This window comes from Haliotis cracherodii, unplaced genomic scaffold (genome assembly GCF_022045235.1).
Source record: "Haliotis cracherodii isolate W230 unplaced genomic scaffold, xgHalCrac1.p SCAF_8, whole genome shotgun sequence".
Classification (NCBI taxonomy): domain Eukaryota; kingdom Metazoa; phylum Mollusca; class Gastropoda; order Lepetellida; family Haliotidae; genus Haliotis; species Haliotis cracherodii.
This window is the reverse complement of record NW_027266341.1, coordinates 41,458,748-41,472,745: the sequence shown is the minus strand read 5'-3', so window position 1 is coordinate 41,472,745 and position 13,998 is coordinate 41,458,748. Positions and strand designations below refer to the sequence as shown.

The window sequence follows — 13,998 nt, the reverse complement described above, 5'->3', positions numbered from 1 at the left end:
CATCGAGTTGACCATCTGAGTTATCGATAGTGTGAAGCAGTTCAATAGACTGACCATTTGTTATTCCCGGGAGTGAAACATACATATTAAATATACAATGATACTATATCATAACTTAAATATGAAATCAACTTACATTACTAATCAGTCGGTTATAGTAACTGCCTCTGATGCTGAGTTTACCGTTAAATTCCCTGATATCTTTGAAAAGTACAGAGTCACGGCAACTAGCGAGAAAATGGTACACGATTGGTTTCACAATCCGATGCAATTTTGACAGAATCAGTTAAACTTTGCCATATGGTGTGCCACAACGGGATGTGGCGTATCTCTTTATTCCCCAGGGTTTAAACTATATAAGTCTGTTGTAACATTTCACGTGTACTATCAGATTAGACGTATACTTAAAGAAATTAGTGCCCCATTACCGCAGGATCGAGCATGGAATTCCACAAATAATAATTATGATAGGTCCGCGTATGAGCGTATTTGTAATGAATTTAATGTTTCTACGAGTAAAGATTGGCGCATTAAAGGAGCAAACCATGGTCTAGGTGTAGAACTGTGAAAGAAGTCAGCGATGATTTAGTTAAAAACACTCATCAACCATTCAATCCATTTAACTTTTTACAGGTAGACAATCTTCTTGTAAGAATGCATAATCTTTATCATGGCTGGGAACTTTCGAGTACCGATTGGAGAGGGGATACTATGAGTTTTAAGCATGGTTTGGCTTATATTGTAACAAAAATTGTGCAACGGAACGATACCGCAAATGCTTGGAATGAATTTCTTAATGATAAAACAGAAAATCATTTTACTAAACCAGGATTTGTAAGATTTAATGAATCAATAAGAACTTATGTATGGGCAATTCTCAGTGCACAATCGCAAACACGAACGTCCATTCTCGGTTCTGGGACAGCACTCGATGCGCAAAAACAGTTTGTCGCAAACGTAGAGGACGCCATTAATTCACCAGTTGTCATACCATCGTCTATAAAGCGTTTTCAAGATGTATTACAGTACGCTCAATACAAAGTGGACTACGTTTATGCGCCGGGATTATATATGTCTCCGAGTAATATGGAACTTAAGATCGGTCAAGTGATAGGCTATAATAATAAAATTGTTATTGCTACCGATCAACAAAAACCAGGTATAAATTCAGATATTAACGTCAAATTAATAACGCAAACAATAACAGGCGAAACGGGAATAGTCAAGCCGCAAAACACCAACTATCGCTCAACCATCTACTAACACACAACCACAAGTGCCATCGCATATTGCGGTTAAAAATCAACAACATATCGATGAAAAAACAGCGCTTGTAGTAGGTGGAGTCTCGGCTGGTTTACTCATGATTTGGTTAGCGAACTGATTTGGTTAAATAGTTCTTAGCGGATACGTACAACAGCCCTGCGATTGCTACGACCAGTGCCCACAAGTTTTGACTAAGCCAAGTGGTGGTCTTAGCTAATAAATTCAATAGCCAGGAAACAATACTCCCTATTATACCAGGAAGTGCAACCGCGGCTTTCTCAGCGAGCTTTCCCAGTGCTGAACCTAATGCTTTTAAATGCTTTTTTATCCACTCTTTTATACCATCCGACGTAGGCGGTGATCCGCCACCACCTGTACCACCTGTGCCATCGGTTAACGCGAGAGTCAAAGTCGATATAATAAATCCCAACGCGGTTAAAATACTGGCAGTTGTTATTCCCTGTTCTCTGAACAATGTTTTAATTTTATCGGCCAGTGTAGTGTCATCATTGAGGACTTGATCGATAGTTTCTCGAATTCGACTGATTTGCGAACGAAGTGCCTTTCTATTACTGGAAACTGCTTCGAGGTGGGCCGATCTTTCGTCTTCTAAGTTACGCAATCTTTCCGCTACGCGGCGTCTACTGAACTCATCGCGCGCCTGTTCAAGTTTTGTTTTCTCGTAAACTATATGCTTGTCGATTTCGTATATCTTGGCCATATTATTGGTGAGTTCTCCCCGCATTGTTCGCATTGCCTTGTCAAGACCTCGTAATTCCCTAATACTAAACTCCGAGGATGGTACCTGTCAGAGGCCACCATCGAGGAAGCTTCCAAATTATCTGTGTTGTTAACGAGTTTATCACGCACAGAACGAAGAGCCTTAGTAGTCTTCATGGGAAGTTTTTCTCGTCGGTAGTAGTCCATAAAACCTAATTCATCACGAACAGTGCTGATGCCGTGTTTAGCGGCTATCGTAGACAAGGCTAGGGGCTTACGAGTACGATAATGCATAAGATCAATATCCGGAGAGCCTAGCAGTCGCAATATTCCTTTACTATCTATCTCAAACTTTGAATAGTCACGACCAATAGGACTATCATCTTTAAAGGTATCGTAATAATCATCAAAGGCTGGTTTCAAAAGTTCATCATTTACGGTTGGGTTCAAAAGTTCATCGTTAAGATTCATAAAGCTGGTTTCATCAGTATCTTCGATTGGATTCTGGTTATCAAAGTCATCAAAGGTATCTAGATCAAAATAATCCATTTTTATATTAAACATATGGTTATATAATTTCAGTATAACAATGTCTTCGCAATACGGACACAAGTTACACCCACAACGTAGACTTCAAGATCAATTAGGGGTCAAAGCAATTCATCAGTCTGTAACTATAACTAATAACCCTAGTACCATCGATCAGAATCAAACGCTTCTGGTTCGCTTTCCCAATCTAGGTCCTCATGATGTGTTAGTTCTGGGAACTGTCCGACTAGCATTTACAATTAGTTTGAATTCTACAGATGCTAGCAGGGAGCCTGTTCAGAACATAGGTCGTGCTATCGTTAAGAAAATCGCGATTAAAATTAGTGGAAATGAGGTTTTGAGTATCGACGATAGCGATGTATACTATTGTTACATGGATCTCTGGAGAACGGATAAAGAGCGGGAAAACTTACAGTACCAAGGTATTTGTAATTGGAACACATTGAGACTGCGCGTAGGCGCTGATAATGGTGATAGTACCGTCGTATAAGATAAGGCCGTTGTCGACGCATTAGGTAACCAATTCTATATTCCCCTAGACTTTGAATTACTACATTCCCACATGCCCTTTTATCAAGCATCCCTAGGCGATAGGTTAGAATACGAACTCACTTTTAATGACTACGGCAGACTAATCAGAGCTGATGAAGATGCTAGTTATTCCATTGACAATATCTCGCTGGAGTACAATATGATAACAGATCCCGAAGTAGCCAGACAAATTCGTAACCATTATACCGGAAGTTTAGCCATTTTGAACGATCGCGTGCTGCGAAACCGAAAGATCACGAGGGACAAAAAAGATACGTTGTGGAATATCAATCCAAACGTCCCCACGAGGTCGTTGAAGGGTATTTTAATGTTGTTCAAGGACCCCTCCGATGCGTTTAAAAGAAATACCGATAAGTTCTACAATCCCAAGATTACAAAAGTAGAATAGACTATCGAGGGCGTTCCTAATCAACTATATAGCCAAGGAATGCTAGCGGGATGAGATTAAAAAACTTCCTTCTATAAAACGAAGCCCGGAAGTTATCGCGGTCGTGAAATATCTGTCTCTCGGGAGTGTATCGATGGGTGAATACCTCACCACGAAGAACGCGCTATGGCTCGACATGCGAACAACGGACGATGACTACACGACAGTGGGAGGAGAATAGAAAATGCTAGCGAGGGTGTCACTATACAGATTATGAAGCTCCAGGAAACGGCTGGTAAATTAAACATATATTTGTACGTGATTATGGATGGGCAACTTAATATACAGAATGGGAGATTCATGCAAACAATCTATTAATAATCTTTAACCTAAAGATCCGCACTGCGCTATCATATGCGGGCAAACGGGCTGTGGAAAAACAGCTTTTATTTTAGATATTTTACAAAGTCATTATCGGGACGTTTTCGATCAAATTATTATTCTGTGCCCGACTATAAGCGTTAATAAAACATACTTATCGAGAGATTGGGTAATGAATGACGACGGGGTACACAGAGTCGATCCGGGCGATCGTTTACAAGACTGTTTACGAGTATGTCACAAAAAATACAAAGGAGAATCAACCCTTTTCGTAATAGATGACTGCAGCGCGAGTAAAGAACTCACAAAAAAAGAAAGATATGCTTTCATATTTAGCATTCTCTGGTCGGCATACTCAACATAGCGTTTGGGTACTTACTCAAAAATACAACTCTGTCCTGAAAGATCTCAGAGAGCAGACCAAATGGGTAGCACTGTTTCATTGCGAAAATGATTTTATTTATACCAAGCTCGAACGAGATAAAGTCAGAAAACTGTTAGCGTCAACGAAGCACTGTAAACTCGTATTAAAAACCGACCAACCAGCTGCTTATGCAATTGCTTAGCAAAATATAGCAAAAATGTAGCAAAATTATAGCAAAATGTAGCAAAATTGTAGCAAATTGAACATTAGCGGTTAATATGACATAATGTGGTTCAAAATCATCATTCTTTCGCAACAGTTCATTATTACGGGATGTATTGGATATGCCATATTATATTATGTTAGACTTAAATATCTCCTTAGGTATTACATTATGGAATGCGACGAACTCATCGAACAAATGCTCAAAGAATCTGATGAAGATGCTGAAGTAGTTACAGATAAATCTTTAGATAAACATAGAGAATGACTCGCGGCTTTGGTAGCCGGTGGAAAATGTTCCCAATATTTGGGAGACAATTATACCATTGAAGAGATTAAAAAACTGTACGCGCATTACAAGTCTAGACTGGGAGATACCATGACTAAAACGATAGGGTCGGCTATATTACAACTATACACAGTCGTAGCTAGTACGTTTCTCCCCATCCGGCAGAACATCGCATGTATTTATGCGAATCTCTCGAGAAAGACCCATTCATCGAACACGCTATAAGCTCAGTGAGCTGTGAGTTTTATCATAGATACGGAATGTTCTTAGCTCCACTCACCACAGCTTTAATAACGGCTAGGTATTGTCAATTTAAACGTATGTGCCCACTTAATAATATAAAGAACGAAGTTCAAATAAATAATGGAGACTCAAGTGACACCACAACAGATTGCGAACGAAACTGCACAACAGATTGCAGAACAACGAGTGAATGAGGAACCACCACATGTGAATGAGAAAATACTAAAACCCAGAGTGACAAAGAATCCTTTGAAAATGGCTGCTGGGAGAAAGGGAGGACTCGCGAGGAAAGCGAAATTAATAAATAATTCAAATATTAATCCGATTAAAACATGGGCACTAGTAGGAGTTGCTGGTATAGGGGCTGTATGGTTCTTTTATAAGACCGGAGAAGAGAAAATGTCACCCCTAATGCAACAACAAGTTCAATTAGAGGTTAGCCCCAATATAATGCTATAAGAAGCATGACTACTCCAGTTACAGATGGTAAAATGTTGGTAAACGCAACATATCATTCAGCGGTGGTCACCGGCTTGGCCGTTGGCTATGCCCGTATAGCTAAAATGATTACTAAAGCCACACCTCCCAAGCTAGATTTTAATGGATATGATATCGGAATGATGGTTCTGGATATTGGATTGGCTATGGCAACGAAGGATATGCTCATCAAACAAAATCTTATCCCGGAAGACATAATGAAGTAATTTATTAAACATTTGAATATTTTATATTATTAAACTATGGCATCAATTGCGATGATGGTCGGTGGAGCTATTGTTAATGCTCTAGCTTTTTCGGGGAGTAATTTTTTATTTTCTAGTATGAGAGGTTCGGAGCAGAAAAGACATAATAAAGCTTTAGAACAACTAGAAAAAGCTCAGTCACAATGGGGCCAGAAATAGGACATTAAGATTAGATTTTATTCATGAAGAACTTCGTAAACAAGGACATTCAATTCAAACGTTTAAGGATGTCGAATCTGCCATGCACGAATACTTCCTCGTTTATGGAAAGAAACTTGACCCAATACCGAGACCAACAATGAGTCAGTTTTATACACCGTCAGAGGCTCAGAAAGACCGCGAGGTCGCATTTGTGATAATTAGGTTATCAGCTGTTGCAATTGTCAGCTATACCATGACCTAGTTAGCTAATCTATAAAATAGCGTTGGCTGACTGCCTAATCAATAGTGTAGATGTGATTTGCATTTAGACAAATGATGTGATAGATGTATAAACCATGAATCATTGCAGATTTACACTCATGGGTAAAAAAACTCTATGTAACCGACGCTGTGTTGAAATTTACTGCGGCATACACAATTATTACATCAAGCGCGGAAACATAAACTATACGTGTTCTGTATGTGGGATAGGGGTCAAAGGTCGTTATTTTTTATGTAAGGACCACGGTGCTGATAGGGTCAGGAACCAGATTATTTATGCTAGGAAGAGAGTTTACATCAACGAGAGGAATAGGTTGGGGAGAATACGTATTTAGATATATGAAAAACAACCAATTAGACATTTGTCTCATTTTGCATATACCATTCAACCACAATGGTTTTTGTCAGAGAGTTGAAGGCTATGGCAAAGCAACGTGGTCTACGTGGATATTCTCGAATGAGGAAAGCTGAATTGATCAATTTACTAGGTTTGGAATACAACAAACCCCAGACTGTTAGAGAACTCAAAGCTCAAGCGAGAAACAGTGGGCTGAGAGGTTATTCTCGAATGAGAAGAGCTGAATTGATCGCTTTACTAGATAATAATGATGATGTTTAGAATAAACAACAAGAATTAATATTTGTACCCACATCCGCCGGCATTGGTAAATATCTAAGAGGTTGGAAGATGGATATTAATTCCAACATGGATGTTAACGATATTAAGCCCATCATATCGAGTAAAATTAACGAGGAGTTAGATGTTTTACATTGTATAAAATACCAGCTGACGATTAAAATGTTATTGAGTAAAAGTAACACAGACGATAGCACCGAATATACCGAACCATATTTCCGTAGCAATCAATAAGTTATAACCGAATCTGATACTATAAACGCATCATTAGATACATCAATTCAGAGAATACAGGAAACTTTAGAACGTTGGACTAATAGAGGTTCTGGTTGGGGTGTGGATAAAATCGATAGTTTATATTTAGATATAGCAAATTATATGCCTTTCAAAGGTGGATCTTATATAGATTTACCCCCGTATTATAAGAAGAAAAAAGCCATAATTAACGTAAAAAATAAATCCGATGACTGTTTAAGAATGATGATAAGATCTGCATTGTTCCCCGTAGACAAGCATCCGGATAGACCTTATGGGTATGTGAGCTTTTCTTGAATCATAGAAGCTTTGATAGGTTGGAACATGGCTCCAAGTGGTGGTGAGCTAAAGCCCTTTTCATTACAATTTAGTTTAGTCTCATGACGATCATTGAATCACATCATCTTTTTCACATAAAAAATTCCCTCTGTAGTAGCAGTATAGGTATATAAATCTGGCTCCAGTGGTAGTGGTCCAGAATCCCCATTACCTATACTACTCCAGTTGAAAACAAGAGGCTATAGGCATCCTCCTGGTTTCTTCATGGCCTGAGGTTGCATGGGGACCCAGGCCTGGTTCCCTCTAATGTAATAGAGATGCACATGTAGCAGGACGTGGAGTCATGACCCACAGATGACATTTAAACCTAGCTTGCTGACAGGGTTAATTTCTTTGGTCATGTGGACAAGGATCAGATCAGAAGGTCTGGGGTTCAAATTTTATGGCTGCTACTCATAAGTTAAGGCAGAGCTAACCGACACAGGCCCAGTTACTGAAATACAGTCAGTTGATTGTGTAAGGGAGACAACTCAATATCTAAAATAAATATTTGTCTACAGTGTGAGTTGCTACCCTTTGTTTAAACAACCAGATGGACACTCACTTCCTTGGGAACAAATGATGCAAGATAACTTTGATCCAGAGGATCAACATAGTGTAAAGAAATTTTGTAGCATACCTACCTATTAATGCAAGTATCTATACTGTCATAAAGTGCACACATATAACCCAGAAGAAAAAACAAATCGTAATTTGCATGTGGTACCTCCAGTATCAGGAATGAGAATATGGTACATTTCAGTTTAAATAATAATGTAATATGAATGAAGAAAACAACAATATTAGAAAATTAAAACTAGTAATATGTTTTCACAAGAATGACTTCCTGAAACATTTGTTATTTTTTTCAAGGAACATGGGGTAATTTAGTTGACACAATCATAGCAGTTTACATATGATACTGTTGACAATTATATATCAACAGTGGTACAGCTTATTACAGCGATATACTGTGTAGGGAAATAGGTGGGATAGAGCTAGACTGGCACCCTGCCCTTTGCCTCCTAGCGGGTGCAGGTGAGTAGCCAAAGCACTCTTGGGCAGGTAAATCAGTCCAGGACAGGATGTGGGTGCCTGTAATGATTGTTACCGAATAACATAAACATGTTTGGCATAATAATTTACAGTTAGGAATGTTTAAACAAATATTTTATACACATGTGAGACAAAGATAAAGTTTCTTTTAAAAGTTTGGTTACATCTTTATTCATCTCCATCTCCATAATTTGACAGTGGGGAGGTGAGAAACATAAAATCCATAAATACAGAGATGGTGTCACTATTGAATTAAACAAAATATAACTATTTTGTTTAAACTATGCCTTGCGTTCATACAATCTCAGTACTTATCATGCCTGAATCCCCAAGATTTGCTGGATGTTAATGAATTAAATCCACAATTCTCATTCCCACAGGCAGTGTTCATCCAATGGAAGTCCACATACTCTCTGTCTTTAGAAACATTATAACAAATGGTCTCAAAGAACATCATGCCGTGAACCCTGATGTCACCTCCAGTCATTCATCAAACAGAGACCATTAGCAAATAACAAGAGCAAGGTTAGGTATTGATGTTGAGGCTGTTAAGACCACTGAAAGTTCAAATGTCAGTAATCTCTGCACAGCTGATGCAAACTACTGTAATATTTTAGTCCTGAGAATTCTTAACTGCCTTTCTCATTGGGTAAAGTTGAACGAATCACACAGCTTCTTCAAGACCATCAATGATTTCAATGTGAAGGTTGAATCCTTTGACAGCAACATGTCTTAAGTGTTGGAGCATGAATGAGCTCATACCAGGACGCCCTGGAAAATCATTGTCATATGCATGAATACCGGTAATGATGTTGTACTTCGTTCATTGATGGCATTCATACAATCCCCAGTCCTGTCCATCTGTTAAAGATATTCCAAGTTGGGAATTTTCAGACATATGATCATGCGGATAGCAGTGGCTTTTTTCTTGAAAACAGAAGCCTTGACAGTGAAACCCGTGCTCCACTATCTGGGAGACAATATTTTGGTCATCGCTGAAGTGGAGATTGTATACTTTAAGTACCACATGTAGAATCAAATGGGGACAGACGTGATGTGAATCCAATTTTGGGCAAATGGCACCAATTGTCCCTCACTGGTCCTAGCATTGGGGTTAACGCTGAATTTCGGTAGGCAACAATCTAAGTCCACAGACATAGCCAGCTGTATAGGGTGGGTGTCAGTGGTGGCGATTCTCTCTTCTGGCAGGTTTTTCTTTTCGTATGACTGGAACTGTGGTATTGTCTCTTTGTCTATTGTTCCAAGTTCCATGGTTGTGAGCTCGGAAGGTTCTCCCTCCGGGACCTGATGTGCATCCTTGCCTGATGTTACAAATGTTAGGCAAAATAATTCAGATATTTCATATATACTCTTCAAAAACATGTTAATACCAAGTATTAGATTGACAAGTGTTGATGACAAGTGTTAATGTCAGCGAAACTTAAGACCAAAACATATCCGAGAGTTTGCACCTGCTTCACGCATTAGCGCCACAAATGTACATAGGGTATCATTCCTGATTTTGACACTTTCAAGGAAGGAGTGTGGACTATTATTTCTGTCAATCTTATTGATATTGGCATTCTGAAACTGGCAGAAGTCAGGGTGCAGTGGCCAATACGATCCATGTTTCACCGTCAGTGATTAGCAGACTTATGGAACAGATATCAACAAACCCAAAATGTTGAAATGAACATCAAGCTAATGTCAACCCGAGTGGTGATATTGTGGGGAGGCATCACTATGACTGGGCGAACCTCACTCCATAATGTGAAAGGAAGAGTCACTACTATTGGGACAACATTCTGACACACTTTTTGGTCCCATTCAGGATGACAACACCCTTGCTCACATTACACGAATCGTGACTGTTCACCAACAGCAGCACAACATCCACAGATTGCTGTGTCCAGCAAGGAAACCTGACCTGTTTCCTACAGAACACATCTAGGATATGAGACGTGTGTGTCAATGTCAAGGGCCATCAACCACCTTGGCTGAACTTGGCGCTGCAAGAGGAGTTGGACAAACTATCTCAAATCGGTATTGGGAGACTCAGGATGCCCAGTATGCCTCATTGAGTAAATGAATGTTTGACAAATTGTGGCAATACTATGCTCTGATCCAAAAATCTACAAGGTTAAGCTTTCCACAGCAGCCTGTAGTTTAGCGGTGGCACGTTTCATCATAGATACCTTGGATACAGCTATTTTAATCAACGACTTTCGGATAAAAAAGCAGACTTTAGGCACGCCTCAAGTTCTCCAAAACAGACCAAACAGAGAAAAGCACCTCGATTTTCATTAAGGTGGCACCTACTTCCCCACTGTGTCCAGCTGCAGTGATGGCAAGTTAAAAGTACCTTTAGACCACGACTCCAAATATCTTTGTTTTGGAAGCTGATTACAAAGTATGAGATTTTAACACTTTCATTTGGACATTTGAATACTCTTTATATATATTATGAATTGTTCTTTCTCAGAAATGGACTAAATGTATCTAGGAAATTGATATTCATTACAAACTTGCAAGTTAAGGTCACTCAAATTCAAGGCTACTACATCCCTGCCGGCGATGCCAGCCTTGTACGATGAAGTGTTATCTCTCTGCAACACCTGTGCCTGATAGCAGTGATGCCAACAGTCTACAGCCATGTAAGACCAACCCATCGACATGGCCATGTCATCCCTGACTATTTCAAGGAAACAGGAGAAGATTTTCTGCTTCACCACAAGATCCAATCTATTTTCACCTCTGAATAGTATATATTCATTGTAACATATCATGTATGGATTGAATAAAACAATGGGAATGAAATATAACCTGGAAAATATATTTTATGCTGTTGTCTATTTTTTAAACAACCCTACCCAAGCACAAGACTTTACTTGCAAACACATGCACCGCCCATTGTTTTAGTCAATGGAAAGGAGAGAACTTGTTTTAAGGTGTGGAACACATGGGACAATGAAGGGCAGATTAGGCCCAAATAATAAGGTCGAATTAGCATATGAAAATACATTTCTGCATTGTGAAACAATTTAGTAACACAATCAAGTTTATGTTCTTTGTGTAAGCAAGTTTCAGTTATTTCACCTGTGACATAAATGTGATTTTGAATTGGAGCTCCTATTTGTATAATATATAAACATAATATACACTCCTGCCAAAAGATTGTAACAAAGGGTGATAGTTATTGTTTTTTTCATCAAGCATATCTGTTTTCCTTATTACTCATGCCATTGTCATGAAGTTATTTGTGATTAATTAAAATGTTTACCTTCATAGTACATTCCATCATGTTTATCCCTGGCAATGACTTTCTGGCCACTTAGATTGGCCAGTAGTCCTTTCTCATGCTTCTGAACTATCTTCTGAACTGCATCAGCATTACTGGCATCCAATGTAGATGTGTTTCCTGCTGCAAGTGCTTCCTCCTCTCCAGCTGCTTCTTGCTGCATGTTACCACCATGCTGTTTGCTCTGCCATCTGCTCTCCAGCTGTCCATGCAGAGGGATGTGGAAAAGAGAGAGAATATGTTTATTAGGGTCTCACCTTTACATTCATGACATGAAAAACAGTTAAATGAAACATGAATAATGTAAATGCCAACCTTTCAGGGTTTATTAACTAAATGAATTGGTGTTACTATGAGTTAAGTGTTATAATTACAATGGCACATGACATGCTTTACCCACTACATTAACATACCCATTAACATTGAAAGGTAATATTGTGGTAACACCAAAGACATTTAGCTACATCTAACCCATGTTATAGTGTTTTAATAACGATACTAATTTAAGTGTTAACAAGAGTTGAGAGTTGTAATTCCAGTGCTCTGGAAATGTTTTGATGTATTAAGTAATTCCAAGGACGTACTAAGTTACACAAAGGACAAACAAAGTAGAAACAATTTATGGATAACAAGTTCCTTATTTTACTGTAATGGTGACTTTTATAGATCCTTATACCATTGTCAAACAAGGCTGAATAATATTAGTTAAGCCTGTTCACAATTGCACAGTTTTAGAACCTACCCTGAAATGTTGCTCCTAATTGTAATTGCGAAGCTGTTCATCCATATATCTTATCCTTAATTAGTACTCCAAATTCTAAATGCCCATCAAAGACGTTAAACAGGATTAAGTATACATAGGTTGGGTGATTATTGCTTTATGAGTTCATAGTAGGTGGATAGGATGAAATAGCCTTGATCTCTGTAGATTAATGGCTTGTAGGGATTTTCACCTACATAGGATTGTTCACAGTTACAATCAATTTTTTAAACTACACCTTTAGGTTCTTTGGGTTTGGTTGTAGTTCTGCTGTTGGCTCTATGTAGGGTATTGAGAGAACAGTAGGTGTCAATATTGGCAGATGATGTGGGAAACTTTTCCTATAAATGGAAGGGTGAAGTGGTAGGGTGCTGTTTCTGGTTTGAACAAAAACTCAGCAACATAAAACTCACCACAGATCAGACAAACAGCAAAGGCCTGAAGTACATCCCTACCAGTCCACTACGAAACCATGATGTCTTCATCACTAGTATCGAGAAAGGTCTTCAACAACTCGCACCAGGGGGTATGATCGATTACCTGTGTCACCTGATCTGTGACATTTTTGCTAAAAGCCTAACCAAAAACCTCACCAGAGCTGAGAGCAAGCCATCAAAAGAACTCTGAGATGATAAGACCATCAAGAAAGCTCCTGCTGACAAGGTCAAGGCCACAGTCATCATGAACACCGTCCCCTTCCAAGATCTAATCAACAACATTCTCCAAGACCCCACCACCTTCTCCAAGTTGATGAAGGACCCAACTGTCAAACTTCTACACCAACATAAAGCCTTCCTCAAACAACTTTGAAATTAGCCAAGTACTTCACAACAAACTCTCCAGCAACCACCCTCAACCACTCTCTGCCAGAGCCAACATCAAAATCCAAGGGACCACTCCTAAAGCCTGTCTACTTGTGTGCTCCTGAGATACTGTCTTTTATAACTTTGCCCAACACCTCACCAGAATTCTTGCTACCTTAGGAAAATCAGCTGACTCCTTTATCTCACACTCCACTGACTTCTGCTCCAAACAGGGGCACGGGTGGCCCAGTCGTCTAAGGCGCCGCAATTCGCTGTGCAGTGTTGCATCCCCTGGGCACACCAGAAACCTATGATTGTGGGTTCGAATCCCGGTTCGCCTTGATTATGTTTCTAGGTTTGTCAGCACCATACCCGTGCTTGTGGGTTTCACCGAACTGGTAAACGTCTGAGACCTGCATCACTTCGGGCTTTCCTCCCACATTAAGCTGACACGCCATGATGTAACTGGAATACTGTTAAAAGCGGCGTTAAACCCAACTCACTCACTCACTCTGCTCCAAACTCAAGATTTCAGTTAGGATAGGAGAGAGTAGGGACCCCATGGGTAGGCCGTGTATCTGTTGGTAGTATTTGTTCCCCTCTGGTTTTAAGAGGCGTGTCAGTGATGCAGCGGCGGAGAATTTACAGAGTGTCATCTATGGGTATGTTGGTGAATAGGTCAACTACATCATAACTGATGATTTCATCTGGTTTGGTGATGTTCTTGAGTTTGGAGCAGAGTGAGTGAGTGA

The 13,998-nt window shown here is 39.4% G+C and overlaps 1 protein-coding gene across 1 annotated transcript in view; it reads right to left on the bottom strand.

The window, feature by feature from the left end:
• LOC139449468 (von Willebrand factor A domain-containing protein 3B-like) overlaps nt 1–13,998 on the bottom strand; it is a 521,695-nt gene that overhangs the window by 184,595 nt on the left and 323,102 nt on the right. Inside the window, exon 22 of the mRNA XM_071230886.1 lies at nt 11,666–11,885. Coding sequence (XP_071086987.1) covers nt 11,666–11,885 — 220 coding nt within the window. The remainder of the gene's footprint in view (nt 1–11,665; nt 11,886–13,998) is intronic.